The sequence below is a fragment of the Sardina pilchardus genome, chromosome 17 (genome assembly GCF_963854185.1).
Source record: "Sardina pilchardus chromosome 17, fSarPil1.1, whole genome shotgun sequence".
NCBI classification, from domain to species: domain Eukaryota; kingdom Metazoa; phylum Chordata; class Actinopteri; order Clupeiformes; family Clupeidae; genus Sardina; species Sardina pilchardus.
In genome coordinates, this window is record NC_085010.1 from 926,440 (window position 1) to 944,546 (window position 18,107).

An 18,107-nucleotide genomic window follows, 5' to 3' on the forward strand; every position below is an offset into this window, starting at 1 on the left:
CTATTTCAGGCAAAAATTACGGTGGTAGTTTCCAGACTGCCTTAGCAGCGTGGATGAAATTGCGCGCAAGGCAGCATGGGAACACCCAGGCTACTTTTTTGGCCAGATTAATTTCTAAAAAACAAATCCATTGTGGCAGACACAGCTTGCCTTCCAGTAAAAGTGAGCGTTGTCTTCTCTTCTTCATACTGATGATGATTAAGCTCCAGTAGAAGAGTCAGGAATGAAATAACCTGAAGCATTATTTTTGTATTACTCCGCAGATACATTTTTTGGAATAAACACATCATGGGCCAGAGTGGACAATAGTCTATCCTCCAGCCATCACAAGGTAGGCCTACAAAAAGCAAGGCAGGCTAAGTAATATAGTTCAAACAATACACACAAACACACAAGTGTGTAAGGGTATTCCCACTTCCCACTACAGTACAGATTCCCAGTAGGATTTTGATTAGGTTTTTGAAAGAGCTTTCCTAAATAACTCCTTACTGCACTCCAATAGTCAATTCAAGTCAAGTTTCATAAGAAACTTATGAAACACCCCAAAGCATATTGGTGGAATCATAACTTCTTATGGGTACAATTATGTTCAGTTTGGATACTACAACGCTACAATAGGTATGGGGCGGGGGCCCATTGTGTGACATGTTTTGTTTTCACTGTGTTGTCTTTACACTACTGACCACCAGAGGGCGGCTTACAAATGTGTATTCATAACTGTAAATAGCAATCTCTAGCTAACCTTTCTGGTGTGGTCCCATCCCTCCTACTTGTCCAGGGCTCCTTACATGGAATCTTTGATTCAGACACATTCCATGTCAGGTGCAGTTCACAAGCCAGGGTCTGGATTTTTTGCACACCCAAAAATAACCAAATAATAATTACATTTATTTTGAATAATAATTATTCCTACATAAAGCAAGGCACCGTGGAAGCCTACTTTGAACAAAAAGGGGTTTTCAATTCTTTCTGTAAATGTTGTGTGTCATTCAGTTAATATTATTAATAGTTGTATTGTGTTAGTAGAAATGCAAGCTTTTTTCTCATTTGGTCATGGTCCGTTTAATTTGGTGTGCTGCTGCCAAGAGAACAATGTCTCCCAAGAAGAATGCGGTAGAAAGCATTTCCCATGCTTTGCACCATGCTCTAAAACATGCCATCTCTAATGTCATTCCCCCAGACATGAAGCTTCACCTCTGAACTCTGCATTAAAAATCAATGGAGCCCTTTCTATATAGGAGAAAGCACCCAATATCACTGCCAATGACACACTGAATTGTGCCTATGGGTGTTGTGCAGGGCTTAAGCCACATGGTGTGAAGATATCTAGGTTGATGTCTTGCTCCTTCGGCTTGGCTGCTTTGAAATGTAATGTAGCTGCTAGATATTTAGCCTTTGTAGTAGTGATGGGTAGTGTCCCAGTCACGTGAGTGTGCACCATATGCCTCCAGTGCTCCCACTCCTGTCTCTGCAGTTAGGGGTGTCTCATCATCATCATGTCATCATCGTGATGGGTAACCAATCAGCAGCTGGCAGAAGGGGGGGAGTTACAGCTTTTCAGCCAATGGCTGCCCTGGATGTGTTTTTTTTCCTTTTGCAGAGGAGGACCTTTATATGTATCTTACCGATGGAGGGGGAGTGATTCAGCTCTTTTTACATTATTTATTTATATACCTCACCACAACCCCACCTCAACAAATATGAACGACAGATTTAATCTCAAGCTATTTTTAGGTTTGTGTTTTTTATTTTCACGGATTCATAGTGTGAGTGCCCTCTTGGTGGAGGAATGGAAGTATTCAATTCAATGTTCTTTGTTTATCCACACAATATGATAAACATAATGGATGACCAGCGTTTTACTATGCCAGATAAATCCCTATTGGATCACCAGAGATGCAAAGCTCTTTGGATTTAATGTGTGATCAGCCAGTTTGATGTTGCAGAGGGAGTGTGCGTGCTTGTTCAGTGTATGTGTGTTTAAGGGGGGGGGGAGGTGTAGAGCCTCAGCACGACTTAAATGTGCTGCAGCATCCAGCAGGTTCTGTCTCTGCATCCCATAGTCCTGCGCGCGGCTCTCCTCTCCGATTGCTTGTTCTCTCCTCTCCTCTCTCTCTCTCTCTCCCTCACTCGCTCACTCACCCCTCTCTCTCTCTTTCTCTCTCACTCACTCGCTCCTCACCGCTTGTGCTCTCAAAAGGTGTCCCAGTCCATCCGGTTCAGCTCAGACCCGCTGCTTAATCCTCTCGCGCACTCGCTCTCTCGCGCTCTCTCTCTTTCCCCCTCTCTCTCTCTTTCCCTCACTCTCCCTCGTGCGCGTTCCGTCTCTCCTACACACACACACGCACACACACACACACACATAGAAGAAGCAGCTTGCGCACGGACACATACACACGCACGCACACACACACACATCCTTTACACACAAACCAGAAGAGCCCAGCAGGCCTTTCGTTCAGCAGGTCCAAGGAACACCTTACACCAGCAAGTCCAGCATGGATGTTCTTATGAAGGGTTTCTCCATGGCCAAGGAAGGAGTGGTGGCCGCCGCCGAGAAGACCAAGGCAGGGGTGGAGGAGGCAGCCGCCAAGACCAAGGAGGGCGTCATGTATGTGGGTGAGTGCTCGCGGCAGCATCCTCCTCGGGAGGGAGAGGATGCTGCGATTCATTTCTGCCAGTGAGAACAAGCTCCTAGGAGAAGGATAGGGGGGTGAGATGAGACGGAGACTGAAAAATATGCCTGTTTTGAACAAGTGACAGAGGAGATGATGGTTTCCTTCGAGGTAAGACACAAAAAGAGGAGTTGGGAGGATGGGGGAGGGGAGGGGAGAAGCAGAGGGAGGGGGTGGGTCACCTCTCCTAAATGAGGTCCTGTGAGACTCCTGGTCTGGGACGTTTGCTGAGACAGGTGTATTATTTTCATGCACAAACAAAGAGATGCAGGTGATGCGGCAGATGAAATAAGAGCAGCGCAGCGCTGATGCAGCGAGGGGTAGAGGTGGTGGTGGAGCGAGAGCAGCCGTGACGGAGGAGCAGGATGGAGAGGAGAGGGGGGTTGATTTTACAGAGGACAGGCTTCAGTGAGCACAGCACGGCACAGCACGGCACCATGGGAGATCAGCCTCTTTCTCTCAGGGAGATCAAAAACAGTGCTGTGGTGTCTCTGGTCTGTCATCAGATCTGAAATCAGTTGATCAGATTTATTTGATTGGGACACAATGGTCTTTCCTGAGCATGGTAGAAATGCCTACAGCATCGCTCCGATGGAGAGGTCCTGCGATCCGTGTGTGTGTGCTCGTGGAATCTCAAACCCAAACCCCTGAATAGTAGGGCAGATTACAATAGGATTATTATGAGAAAATGATGACAATTGATTGGCTCTCAGTTCTACATTACATCAATATTTGTATGCGTGTGGGGAGGTGTGTGTAGGACTGAGGATCAGCTGAGCACTGCAGCAATCAGCCCCACCCCCATCACTCTTTCTACTCCCCACCCCCTGTGTGCGTGAGTGTGTGTGTGTGCGTGCGTGTATGTGTGTGTGTGTGTGTGTGTGTGTGTGTGTGTGTGTGTGTGTATGTGTGTGTGTTTGTGTTGCGGCAGGATTTTCTTGCTTATCTGAGAGTACTCTGATGACTAACACTACCCCCACATACTCTTGCTGCACTGTGGCACAAAATATGAAGCAAGAGATGGTGATAGAGAGAGAGAAAGGGTAAAAATGGAGGGAGAGAGAGAGAGAGAGAGAGAGAGAGAGAGAGAGAGAGGAACAGAGCGAAGCGAGATGGCGGAACACAAAGTGCCATACTAAGTGTTATGTCATAGGAGCGTGTGGCAGCTCTCGCTCTCCCCGGGCTGCAAACACAACAGATGGGGGTGGGATAGGATCAAAGAGTTATTCTGAGAAACGGAAAAAACACGAGTATGGAGGAGAAATGAGCGAAACATTTCAGTCCAGCGAGTCCGCTGTTGAACAATGCACCTGACTAAATATCAAGTCAGCCTGTCTGGTGCTACAGTAGTTGCGACCGCACTGCTATGCTAGCTTTGACCTCCCTTCATCAGGCTGGGGATGTTAATGATTTTTATGGTCATGGCTGGGGTAGTGAAGTAAGTGTTGTAATCTAATTGAAATGGTCTGATCAAAGAAAACATCGTGTCCCCTTTTTGCAAATTTGCTAAGCCTTGGTGAGGCATTTTCTCCCTGAGCATTTGTGCTCGTCATCAAGGTCATCCATTCCAAATTCACTATCCTTGCAAATTTCTTGCAAAAGGATCCTTTGTATGTGTGTGAATGTTCATCCATTTTGTGTTCGCAGATACCTTCCCTCTTCCTTATCTCATTGTATTTTATATATCTCTCTAGAATTGGGAGGAGTCTAAATCATAGATGCTCGAGAAAGCATCCAGTAGAGATTTGTATTTGCAACGCCCCCCCCCCCCCCCCCCCCGTTCTCCCTCCAGTCCCACACCCAGAGCCTCCATGAGGGAAATTGCCAGAACCTAATTAAAGATGCAATATTACACAGTCGGTCATACAGTCCTTACAGTGGGATTTATTGTAGCCTAGCAGCTGTTTGCAGCGGGGTTTGCTTGCAGCTGTGCAGAAGTGTGTTTGAAATCACTCAGTAATCCCAGAACGGGACGCGGCCATGCAGCTGCTGCTCAGCCACCTCTGGCGTGAGACACGGGGACTGCAGCAGAGGGAGAGAGAGAGAGAGAGAGAAAGAGAGAGAGGGAGAGAGAGAGAAATGGCGATGAAGGGAGAGAAGGATAGAAAGAGATGGCGACAGAGGGAGAGAGAGGTTAGGCAGGCAGGCTGAGGGGGAAGGGTGGAGGCGGTTGGGGGTGTCTGGTGTGACGTGAGAGGCTGCTTTGCAGCGCAGGCAGGGCAGGCAGCAGTGCAGACGCCTGTGCAGATGCTCCGACGCTCCAGTCAGTCACGTGGACGCCGCTGCTGCTGCTGCTGCTGCTGCCACTGAGGATGATATACAGAGGTGTGTGGAGAGAGAGAAATGAAGAGAGATCGAGAGCGGGAGAAAGAGGGGAGAGAGAGAGCAAGAGAGGGGGAGATAGAGAGAGAGCTGGGTGGAGGCGAAGGAGACAGTGGGGAGGGGGGAGGGGGGGCATAGCTGGAGAAAGAGTCTCAGCAGGACCCAGAGAGGAGCATCCAGACAGCCAGCACTCCACCCCCCCCCCCTCCAGTGGAGGGGAAATCACATTTTCTTTAAGAGCAAGGAGGAGAGACACTATACTACACTATACTATACTGTACTATACTAGATACAATTCTAGATTAGATTTTTCTGCAGATTTGCATGTAGTGCCACAGATACACAGGGTGATTTTAAGCTGGTTATGAAATAAAAGCTTGTAGTATCGTTTAGTTTGCAACAGGATTTGCTCATGCATCCTTCTTTGGGCTAAATCTCTGTTAGTCTCTCCCTCTCTGTTTTCTCTCTATCTCTCTCTCATTCTGTCTCACGTTCTCTTCCCCTTCTCTCTCGGTCCTCCCCATCCCTCTCCAGTGAGTTATATAACTCCCATTTAATCAGCAGGGCAGCTGCTAAATACGTACAAGGATGCAGATAGTTCTAACAGAGGTCAGGGGTGTAATTCAGAGTGGGATTGTATGTTACCATGTTTGAAAGGGTTTGTTGTCACAGGTAGATGTGCAGGTAGGGACGTAGAGTTGAGCGAGAGGAGAGAATATGTCACCATGCAGAGAGTGGCGTTTATGGAGCGTAACTGCAGTCATCTTGCCTACAGTAAGCGTCCCAATACTTGAATGCTGCATAAAATGGCTGCCAGGAACCCCTATGTTTTTGACCTTATTAGAGTGTGCACAGAGCAGTGTCCTTCACAGAGAGGGGATACAGAGCTGTCCACTTGAGTCCACAATAGCAGCACAATGCAACAATGGAACAAATATGAATGGCACAGACCTCAAACAAAGCCTCCTACAATCCTTGTCTGTGTCTTTTTTCCACAGGTGAAAAGACAAAACAGGGAGTAGAAGCCAGCGTAAATAAAGGTATTGCATCGCCTGGATTTGTACACGCATATTTAGTACAAACATTTTCCATGTATTTGTACACGTGTTTAGTATGCACGCATATAAGCATCTGAATAGATAATCCTGTTTATGGTATTGTGGAGATGGTACTCAGTCTTAACTCTCCTCTCTAACATTTACCTCCAGTGGCCAACAGGACCACTGACCAGGCCAATATTGTTGGAGACCCTACAATGGCCGGTGCTGACCTCTCCCAGCAAACAGGGCAGGGAGTGGAGAACGTGGCTGCCGGCTCCGGCATGGTCAACCCGGTGAGTGCCTTCAACGTTCTAGCTGGGTGTCATTGGTCAGTTTTAGTCGGTGTCAAAGTTAACATGCGTTTTTTATTTCTATACAATGTGGTCTATGCTGCTGTCCAGGTGAACACTGTGCTCTTGCGAGTGTGTGATTGTGTTGTCTAATGCTGTTAACCTAACCTCTGTTCTGTCTCTCACCACTCCTCCTCTGGCTTATATCAGGATGAGGTTGCTTATGAGGTGCCTGCATTGTTGGGGGGAGGGGACAATGATTTATGAATGCACAGCATGCCCCATAAAGCTTAAAATGGCCCGGGCTGTGAGCAAAACCAGCATAAGCCCATTTAATCTTGTTCACACACAGGTTTGGTCCTCTTCTGAGTCTTCTGTGCTACACGGTGTGGTAGTTTACTCATTTGACCTCTACTGAGGTGTACAGTGTACCCATCATAATGATATTAAAAAAGTATGGTAGCATCTAGGTGATAATGAAAAAAATGAGTAAAGAAGGAAGAATTTGTCACTGTGACAGTTTATTGTGTCTGGTTAGTTCACAATTATTGGTCTAGTGTAAATTTGAGAAGATCTAATATTCATGAATTAAAAGCATGTATTACGTGACACACCTGATTTTTAGTCATCCTGTACAAATCTCAGCGGGTGAATCTTGTCCAGTATGTCCAGTTCCAAGCCTGCTAGCCCATACTAACCCCATCTAGGGACAGCTCAAGCTGTGACCAGTGCTGCTCTGGTCCATTGCTGACCGAATGAAATGTCAAGATCTGTGGTTAAACCAGATAGCGTAACAAGCTACCTGCTGTTTATTTGGCAGCATGTTGGTAAACCCTGGTATGTGTTACGGGCAATGGAACATTATGTCCTGACCTATATAGCCATAGCGTAACACACCCTTTAGGCTGACTTATATCAATATATCTGTACATGCTACCAGGTATGCATTGTAGATGTAATTAAAATCATTTTGATTGAAAACCTTTTTCCATTTGTATGTGTAAAATGTGTGACAGATATACAACTGATTTATCAATCCTGTCTGTATATCAGTTCATTCATGAAAAAACATTTGGAAAGAATAAGCTGTATTCAGCAAATAGTGTGACATTCCATGTGGGATATTTTGCAATAAGACTTATATAGTGACTAGACTAATAAGTACACCTGCCCACACTTACCACGTTTCCATTAGCACAGAGCATTAGATAGTGAAAAAGACATGAAGGTCAAAGCAAAGCGAACCGCAACTATCTTGGCATTTCAGCCAGTCTGATTTAACCTGCTCTTGGGGCAGACCTGTCCTCTGAACCAGGTTGACAGAATGACTGTACCATGCTTCGAGTACAGGCGAATGTGGGAATGTGGGAATGTGAGAATGTGTGTATGTGCGTGTCGTGTGCTTCTGTATGCATCTGACCCAGGGACGCCTCTCCTCCCTGACACTGATCCACCTCCTCATGATGCACCACCTGCCATTGAGACTGCCTAACAAACAGAACCGCGGCGGAGTTCTTGACTTGTTGACAGATCTGCTGAGGCGTTGGCCGCCATTCTTAATGGCACGCCACTCACGCTCAGGCAACAGCCGTGTTGACATTTCCCCCATGCACATTCTTCCTGGATGTGGCGGCATCGTTCTCATTTCATCAGTCTCCACCAGAACCCCTAGAGAATGGAGAAGTGGAGGTGCATCTTTTGAAATGAGAGAGCATGGAGTCAGGAAGTTGGAAAGGGAGAATGGAGCGTGTGAGTCCTCCACTGTAGCCACCAGTATGAGTCAGCAACAGGGCAGCTGCCTGCTCCGACTGCAATGCAGAGAGAGGGAGCCTCGCCACGGCTGATCTTATAGCCCAGCAGCAGAGAGAGAGAGAGGGAGAGAGAGAGAGAGAGAGGGAGAGGGGGACCGATCCATCTTCCCTACCGCAGGATGGACACGACCCCTCCACTCAGCCCTCAGCAGCAGCAGACACGCTGCAGCGTCTCCTGCACACACACACACACACACTACACACACACACACACATACACACACGCACACACACACACACACACACACACACACACACACACACACACACACACACACTACGCACACACACCCACACACACACACTACACACACACACACACACACACATAAACACACACTCACCCATAAACACACACGCACACACACACACACACATAACCACAGGAGTGCCCAGCGCCAGCTCATGACCACTAACCCAAATCGCTGCATCTCTGCATGCCTGGATGAAACTAAAACCTGCTGCTTCAGAGCTTGAAGGAATGACATCTTTGACATCATCATGTCAAAAGAAATGGAATGTGTGCCTGGTCTCAGACTGCCAGTGCTCTAGCTCCCCCTAGTGCTCACTTTGTGTCTTTGTCCACAGGGTGACTTTCAGGGAGGCATGGAGCAGGGAGGAGATGGAGGAGAGGTGAGTGGAATTCACCCCCGTCTTTGCCTGCTGTTTCCCTACTATCACAAATTCAACACAGTTATGGCTACCGGTAGATCCTTGTGCAAATTAACTGAAACAAATGTGGTCTGTGTTCCATTCTGCTTCCTATGAATGTGCATGACTTGTCTTTCTTTACTTTCAAAAATTAAAAACACATAGTGTTTGGGTGCTGTGCACCTCTCTTGACTACAATATCCGTTGTGTTTTGGAGAAATGTCTCCTTTACATTTACATCATTTCAATTCAATTAATTTAGCACAAGGGTGTACCAGCCATACCAGAGTCCAAGTGTGTGCAGATGTGCTGATCCCAGGCCAGTGCTGGTGTGCTGACGGTGTGCTCTCTTGTGTCCTGCAGGGTTATTAAGCTGCTGGTGGGCAGCCGCCCCGTCCTGCTCCCCCCTCAGCACCAATCAGAGCTCGGCACCTGCAGGTCTCTGCCCCTCCTCCACTCCAGATGTTATTGATGATATTTTTTGTGACTGTATGGATACCAAACTTCAAAAAAAAGAGACTCTCCCAGAACCCTGTTTCCCCAAATGCCCCCCTTTACTGCTCGGTGTAGCTCTATACTCATGCCCCCACCCTGCCCCAGCCCCAGTCCTAGCCCCCACCACCCACCTCCTGCTCCTCCAGTGTTGTTGTTGTCATGCTACTACCCACCCTAGTGTTACTGTTACCTCCACTGCCCACTATGTGACTCATTACACACGCACACAAACGCACACACCCCGTCATCAGCACACACACACACACACACACACACACACACACACACACACACACCCCATCATCAGCACACACACACACACACACACACACACACACACACACACACACACACACACACACACACACACACACACACACACACGGACATGCACACGCAGGCACAAATGCATACACACAGTCTTCAGACTTTGGAGCAAAAAGGGAGTTTGAAGAATACATAAAGGAATTATTACTGTAAGGCTTTTGAGGATTGTGTGGGATTATGAGAGTTTGCAACTGAATGTGATGGCCCGACACAGCTGTGAATTGAGCTATGCACGGGTGTGGGGATAGGTGGCATGGTCGGAGATGTTTAGGATGTGAAGTTGCTGTTGGTCTTGAACGTGAGAAAGCAATATGTATTTTCTTCCACTCCATCTGGGCATGTAGCAATATATTGTATTATATTTCTTTTGCTTCACTGGGGACATCAAGTTATATAATCTGCAGTTTTTGTCTTCACAAAAGTGCAATGTGTTCTGCAGTCCAGTGAGGTGTGTCTGAAATTCACTCAGAAATACAGTACAATCCTCTGCCTTGTGTTCCATATAAGAGTATGTGTCATTGCTTGTGGATTGCAGTAATGTCCGTAGTGATATGGTTTGGCAGTGCATATTTAAAAAAATAAAAAATAAATTATTTAATATGTCAGATTATTTTTGAATGTAAGAACAGATATAACCTAGAACACAAAGTATGCATTAAACTATTTTTGTTCATTTAACAAAGATAGATGTGCATTTTCTTGGTTGGCTTGTCTTTGTAAATCTGTGATTACGTAAAGAGTTCTATATATATGTGTATAGGAGTGTTCATAGCTAGAGAGCCATCCATTTTATGTTTCTATCTGTTCTTGGTAAAATAATTCCAGTTGGTGAGAGAGGGGGTTGTATAGTCATAATGTAGAGTGATAAAAGGGACGACAAAAAACCGAGTGCTAAACACCTCACCTCATTTTTATGTCCTGATTTTATTGGAACGCATGTTTGTGCAGTTGGTGTGCCACCTCTTCAATGCCCGCAGTGTAAAGCAATAGACCAGTCATGATATCTGACTGCCTCTCTAGGTTTGTTCTTCAGTGGTTGTGTCGGTTTATTAGCAATGTCGTTATCAAGCAAATGCTGAAGATGTTCAAGAGATTTTTTTTTTTTGTTAATTCCAGAGGACTGTCTGTCACAATTGTAGGATCTGTCCTTCTTCCCCATTCTCAGTTGGATACCTAAATTCCTGACACCAATTTATCTGTTAACAGTGTGTGCTACCCCCTGCCGAAGGCTTGTGTCTGCTTTAGATTACTATGACAGATCTTTTTAACATTGCAGTGAAGTCTTTCTTTGAAGCCATTGGAAAACTGAGGACTGCATGTTGCCTTATCAGCACTTAGATACACACACAAGCACACACACACACACACACCCCTGTCACTGTTTCACCCACCCACAAACACCCACTCACACATACACAGACATGCACAGGCACATACTGAGGCACATTTACACACCTGCACAGACCTCAATCCTACCACGCACATATGTACACGCACAAGCACACACACACACACACACACACACACACACACACACACACACACACACACACACACACACACAGACACACACACACACACACACACACACACACACACACACACACACACACCACATTTAAGTTGGCATCAAAGCAGACAAGCTGATTTTATAAACAGTCAAGTGAAATAAAGAGTTTTGTTGAAATGTAAACCAGAGGGTCCTTTGTTAAGATGTTGTGTGCTGTTTATTTAGTTGTTTGTTTGTCATTGTTCCATCCACAAAACAATAGATGTAACAATGGATTATACTCATCACAACATCTGTGTTGAGTTTAAATGAAGTAAAATGTTGAATCACATTCAAATACTTTAAGACGTTGTAGAATGGTTGTTGGTTCTTAAAGGGATATTCCGCCATTTTTGGAAATAAGCTAATTTTCCACCTCCCCTCGAGCAAAACAATTGATATTTACCTTTTTCCGTTCATCCAGCCATTCTGAGAGTCTGGCGATACAACTTTTAGCTTCAGCCTAGCATAGATCATTGAAACGGATTAGACCAGTAGCATCTCGCCTGCTAGCATCATGTTTAAAAGTGACTAAGATTTCCGGTAATTTTCCCATTCAAAACGTTTCTCTTCTCAAGTTAGAAAGTGCAATAAGACCAAATGAAAATGGGACTTTTTTAGGCTGATTTGACATGGGACTACACTCTCATCTGGCGTAATAATCAAGGCAACTTGCAAACTACTGGCACTACTACTGCTTGTTGTCTATTGGGACTATTTTCAGATGCTGCGTGATATCACTGCGCCCATGGTACGTTTGCAAGTTGCAGCCTAGAAAAACGCCAGGTTTCACTGTCTAACCTAAGAGCTAACCGGTTACGGTGACGACAAGCAAATCAAGACAAGACGATAACGTCCTGGTTTACCGCAGCTGTTGCATGGTAGAATGTTTTCACAGCTGTTACAGTTTATGAGCACCGATGTAACAATCCATCTTTGTCGCCAAAGCGTCTCAACGTTAACTCTATGGGAGTTTTTAATTATTTTATCGTAAATATCTGAAAAAGTATAAAGTTCACAAATGTGAAAAATACATTCATCAAATCTCCGTTACAAGACCTTTGTAGGCTTGTTTGAATGACGCCAAACGGTTCAGTGGTTTTAGTGTTAGGCTATAAATTAATCATCGATTTTGGTCGGAAGAATAATAATAAGAACAGGGATAACAGTAGGCTACATAGCATTTACATGCAATGTAATAATAACAATGATATCCTATAAACTGTGTCTGGCAAATTGCATCACTGTAACATACATGTAGGCTAACCATAATACATTCATTTCACAAGGTGCTAAATCTTACACATAGCAATATGGAGCTCTCAGTAATATGTCACGAGAAGTCTAGAATAGGCCTACCCAAGAAATATGTTATGAGGTAAAAAAGAAAAAAGACAAAAGCACCTTTATGAAGCCTGACAGCTGTCTGATTTAATTTGAAAGACTTTCATGAGAGGTTCTGTTTAGACCTGCTATGGACAAGTCATAGCATCTTTCCAGAGAGTTCCACAAAAGGAATGTGTTGATGAGCACATTGGCAACAGTGCCACATCCAGGCAACTTAGGTCATGCATATAGTGCATTAATATAGAAAAAGTCTAACAGGACAGAAATTCATTGCTGTTATTACTTCCCAACGTATGTATGAATGAATGAATGAATGAATGAATGGGTGAAAGGATGAATGGATGATCTATCTTTCACATAGGCAACTGTGATGGGGAATGCAAATGCCCTGGTGTGATCTGAAATTCCACAAATATATGAACAGGCAAGTTACCAATAGCACAGACCACTGATACACAAAGTAACATTAAAAACTGCTAGGCACAAAACCTAGAGTGCAGTGAGCTTTTGGACAAACTATGAGCAATACACTCGTAGCCATCTTTTTCCTTTAGTTGCAAAGTCATCAGGGCTCTCACGCTGTGTGATTGACAGGATCTGCATGCATGCGTGGTGAATATCTGAATTTGACATAAAACAAGATATCACAAGGTTCTAAAACTGGAGGTAAAACATCGCAGCACATCACCTGCCTCATCTTCAATGACATTGTGAAACGTGACTTCAGAAACAAAATACAGGGTGTGGCGTCAAAGTTAGGGTTGCCACGTACCAGATTCTGTAAAATGCCATGCTCTGGCAAACTGGAATTTTTTATCACATATTCTGTAGTGTCTTAATATATTTGAGTTACATTGCATTCAAGATGTGGAAAGAAACATCACTTATAATTGTCAAATCCTTATAGTCAATTCATAACTTCCAAGAGAACTGTGAACCAATACCAAACAAACAACAACCGCAATAAACAAGGGTTTCATACATTGTATGAATTTCATCTTGTGAAACGTCTATTCATCTAGCAGAACACCTTGGCCCAAGGATGCTAGGAACGTCAAGGCCTAACTTTCCCTAACACACACAATGAAACCTGACCCTATTCTAAACACACACAAACACAAACACTCTCACCGTGAACTCTACAGTACAGACCAACATGTCACCCACACATCACAACCTCTTGCCGTATGACCAGAGCTCCCCCCCTCAGGCCAACAGGGGAGGAGAATAGAGACAACCTTTGACTTACCCCTCTTTCCTCCAGACACGCAGGCTCTCTGGAACAAAGACGTCCGGCCCGACAACTGATCCCCTAAGGGTCAGCCAGTAATGCCCACGGAAAGAGTAGGGCTACTTCATGCACACCGGGAGGGGAAAAGTCCCCTAAGATGGAGACTCGGACCAAAAGGGTGTCTTTCTCTTCCCCACTGGAAGCTGTTTTTATTTTGTTTTTGGTTCCAATAAATGTAATAGTAAAGTAAAAATCCAATAAAAGTAAAAGGTAATAAGGTATAAAAATAGGACTGGAATACAAAATAAAAGAACAAAGAAAAACCCACTGACTAAATAACAACCCAATCACAATTCAAAAGCAACAACCAAAAAAAAACAAAAATTCAATAGGAAAAATGGTTCAAATAAAGTGAAAAACAAAAGTATTTCTGTCTTCTTCCCATGGTAACTAAGAAGCGACCCTGCGTGACCACCCCCCACCAGGTCCCAGCAGCCCGCTTCCAACTCTGTCGCTACATCTCGAAAAAGCGCAAAAAGCCCCGAACTTAGCTTTGTTCTCTCTTTTTATACTCCTTTCCCTAAGACTCCAACACCTGATTCTGGTGTCAACCGTTTTTTTGACAGTCAGATGATTTACCTTGCCATGATCCCTACACAGGATACTGATCAGCCACATTGACGTTTGCTTTTCTGGGTATTGTTCCACTCAGACATCTCTGAGCACATTGTGTTCTTTTGTGGTTTGTCTTCAGTGGGCTTTGCAGACAGCCTACCCTCGTGTGGTTATATGAACATCCTGGCAATAGCTGTTAGTATGCCATGGACTAAACAGCCTCATAGCAAATAATTAAAAATGTAGCCACAATGAAAGGCAAATACTGTAGTCTGTACCACTTTCTATTAAATGTAGGACTCTATTCTAACATCCTCTCACTTACGAGTCTGTAGTTTATTTTAGTTACTTGGAATGGACAAATGAAATTAACTCGTGTCATTAAACAGCATGCTTTATTTCAAAACTTACATAGCATCTAAACACCTTGTAGTCATCTGTGCTCTCGGCATGTAAACACAAAGCTCTGGCATATAGAAACGTATTAAGACATTTTGACAAGATGCTCATACGCTATTAAGATAGGGAGTTTCCAATGAAAGAAACTCTATATGAAACATCCACTAACAATGGCTGCTGACAATATGACGAAAGAATTTGCAAAAATTGTATCAGGTCTATCAAAAACCAATATTTGCATATCAAACAATATTACACAAAGAATAGCATTGCAGGAGAAATCATCCAAATAGTTTTTTGCCAATATTTACAGCCTGGTCAGCTGCACTGTCTGCAGTGGCACCACCAGCCAGCTTCCCAGCGACATCCCCGACCATATCTCCAATACCTGCAGAAGATTGTATAAATACAGTAGGTTGTTGGCATGGTACTGGTGAGTTACGAATATACTGTATGTTACAGTCTCTGTAATCAAGATCAGTTTAGAATTTAATCAAATCTTTCAGATAAAAATAGACTTTCTGTCTGACTGCCGAAAGCTAATAAGTCTTGTTAGTCCACAGTATATATTTGTTAGCTGGTCCATGCTGAAGATAGTTTTTTGCAGTTCAATGTCAAGACCTTTTAGTATTTTTTTTTGCTGAAGTTATCTTTGTTTTTGTCTAATTCATATTATTAATAGATAGATAGATAGATACTTTATTGATCCCCAAGGGGAAATTCAAGGTCCCAGCAGCTTAAGACACCACACACAACATACAGTACAATGTAAACAATGTAAACAGGAAGATTAAAAAGCAAATCAACAATCAACAATCAACAATGACTAAAGGAGCAGTAGAATACTATAGATAAGGTATGCATGAATGTACTGAGGATTGGTACTGTGATCCAGAGGTGTGTGTCAAGTTGGTAGTGCAAATAAGTCCAACAGTGCAACAGTGCAAGATAAAGTTCTAGTGACCAGTAATAAATATGTACAGTACAAAATGTAAGCATAGTAATAATAATAACAGTACTAATATAAATATATGGACAATTAAAATAAACTTAACATAGTAATAATATAAGAGTTAGACATGAGGGTAGACATGTAAGTCATGCCATGTAAGTGTATAAGAGGGTGGAGGTGCAGATATACTATGCATAGAAGTCCAACTCTCCTTTTCCCTTCAGTGAAGCATTGTACAGTTGTATGGCCCTGGGTACAATGTATAATGTATTTACATGTGCATTCTCCTAACTCTACAGTGCAGTATAACTTAATTAGCTATTATGACCATGTGATCTCTGTAAATGAGGGATTCCCTCAACAAACTTTCCAAGAAACTATAAAGACATACTACTACTACTAGATTAAACCATTAGGAATTACTGATTAAATTATTCAATGTGTATGAATGTGTCTCAGTAAATGTGAAGGATATGCATCACCTTGTTCTTTCTTCTCTTTTGCAGTGCCCATCATTTCACCAACTTTCTCCTTTGCAACTTGAGCTAGAAAAAGACAACATGTTGTGCTCCAAAATCATAGAAATGTCGGGCATCATTACTAAATGATTACAGTAAAACAAATCGTAGAGGCTTACCTGCTTTATCAATGACCTGGTCAACCTGTCCATCGACAGCTCCCTTAACAAGGTCCATAATTTTCTATTTGTTTGTTCTTGCTACTGTACACAGGACTGAAGAATGGCGTGTGTGTGTGTGTGGAGATGTGACTGCCACACTCTCATATAGGGTTGGCATCTCGCAAGCCACACCATCCATCAGCTGGCAGAAGGACGCACACACCCATTCTCACACAATCCAACCCTCTCTCACATACGCACTCAAACCAGTACCACACCACACCCACTGCCAAGTGCCAACACAATACACCCTAGGCCAAACAAACACATGACACTAATCAACATGTCATGATCTTACACGTTTTTGTTGAGTCATTTATATTTTGTTTAGTCTTACAGTACCTATAAAACGTATCCATCCTTTTATTGCTTAAATAAGTGGAATCTTACAGCAGATTTCTACAAAGCAATATGAATGAATTAAAATATATCATGCAAAATAAGCAATTGCATAAAATAATGGAGGGAGGCCACCAAGGCTCCTATGACAACTCTGAAGAAGTTAAAAGATTCCGTAGCTGAGATGGGAGGAACTAAACAACAACTTCTGCACAAGTTCTTCTCCAGTCAGAGCCCTATAAGTGGCAATGCTCTTATTAAATCTAAAAAAAAGGTTATTAAGTTTGCCCAAAATATGTGGTAGACTCCAAGATCAAATGGAAGGAGATTATTTGGTCTGATGATGACCAATGATTAGCATAGTATTAAGTTGGTAGACAGCCTTCATTGCTTTGAAAATGGAATCATGTCATGACAGGATGCTGCCTAGACGTTACAGTACGTTGCCCACACACGCTTGCAGCGAATGCAGGGCTGGAGAAGTATTTCGTTCACTTTACATGGCTTTACGTAATCCGTTGTTGAAGTGAATTGAGGTACCGTCGTCTCCGTCAAATAGTTGAGAAATATTTTGCTGCACCCACGGAAAAGCGACGCAAGGCATCAGCCAATAGTTTACACCCTGACTGCCGGGTAACCCACCGGCAATCATTAACGCAACGTGCGTTAGAATTTAAAACTATCGAGTTTAACACATTTATATCACATTGGAGAAGGACTGGATTTGCGTACGCTCTGATTGCATTTAGATAGTTTAAATAGGACGGCATCTTGATGTAAATCCGCTAACAATCATTGACCCGATTTGTGCACGCAGTGCATGGTTGTAGTGGTAACACTTTTCGCTTGCAGGCCCTGGAACGAAGGCTTGTAACGGTAAAAGTAAAATTGATTAGTATCTGGTAGTCCGCCATGGCAGTTTAATTAGTCTGCAGATTCCAACAAGACATTGAGTCAAAGCCTACTGCAAAAACTACACATTGGTTCAAAGACAGCAAGATGAATGCCCTGGAGTGGCCGAGTCAAAGCCCAGACCGATGGAGAGAAATTGAGTAAAATGGCATCATCCAGATCCTAATTGATACCTATCCACATACTCCACGCTTTAACTGCGGCCAAACGTGCATCTACTCGAAGCTGACTTGAAGGGTGTGAATACTTTTTTAAAGGCACTGTAAGTTCTTCATTGTGCTATCTCTTATAGTAATAGTTCAGCATCATTAAAGATGTTCTAAACCATACAATGTGCGAAGACACAGCCTACAACGGAGCCAATAACGGACTTGTGAGGATTCATTAAATTATTCACATGACCAAAAAAAACCCCCAGTTCTGCCTGAGGTGCACTGATAACCATGTGGATGCCCACAAACCTCTGGGATACT

The 18,107-nt window shown here is 43.6% G+C and overlaps 1 protein-coding gene and 1 long non-coding RNA gene across 3 annotated transcripts; one reads left to right on the top strand and one right to left on the bottom strand.

Annotated features, from left to right (window-relative positions):
• The first annotated feature begins 1,984 nt into the window (after positions 1 to 1,984).
• sncgb (synuclein, gamma b (breast cancer-specific protein 1)) lies at positions 1,985 to 11,304 on the top strand. 2 transcript variants are annotated; one of them, XM_062518455.1, is made up of 6 exons: positions 1,985 to 2,619; positions 5,996 to 6,037; positions 6,206 to 6,330; positions 6,538 to 6,555; positions 8,727 to 8,771; positions 9,153 to 11,304. In XM_062518455.1, the coding sequence occupies exons 1-6, from the start codon at positions 2,499 to 2,501 to the stop codon at positions 9,159 to 9,161; spliced, it is 360 nt and encodes a 119-aa protein (XP_062374439.1). In that variant the 5' UTR covers positions 1,985 to 2,498; the 3' UTR covers positions 9,162 to 11,304. The 2 variants fall into 2 exon arrangements, with proteins under 2 accessions (XP_062374439.1, XP_062374440.1); XM_062518456.1 differs by lacking the exon at positions 6,538 to 6,555 and having other exon boundaries at positions 2,010 to 2,619.
• A 3,427-nt stretch (positions 11,305 to 14,731) lies between these two features.
• On the bottom strand, positions 14,732 to 16,495 carry LOC134062447 (uncharacterized). Its single transcript, XR_009935458.1, has 3 exons — positions 16,342 to 16,495; positions 16,187 to 16,249; positions 14,732 to 15,140 (listed from the first exon to the last, which is right to left on the bottom strand). It is a non-coding gene; the product is annotated as an uncharacterized LOC134062447 (long non-coding RNA).
• Between the last annotated feature and the right edge of the window lie 1,612 nt (positions 16,496 to 18,107).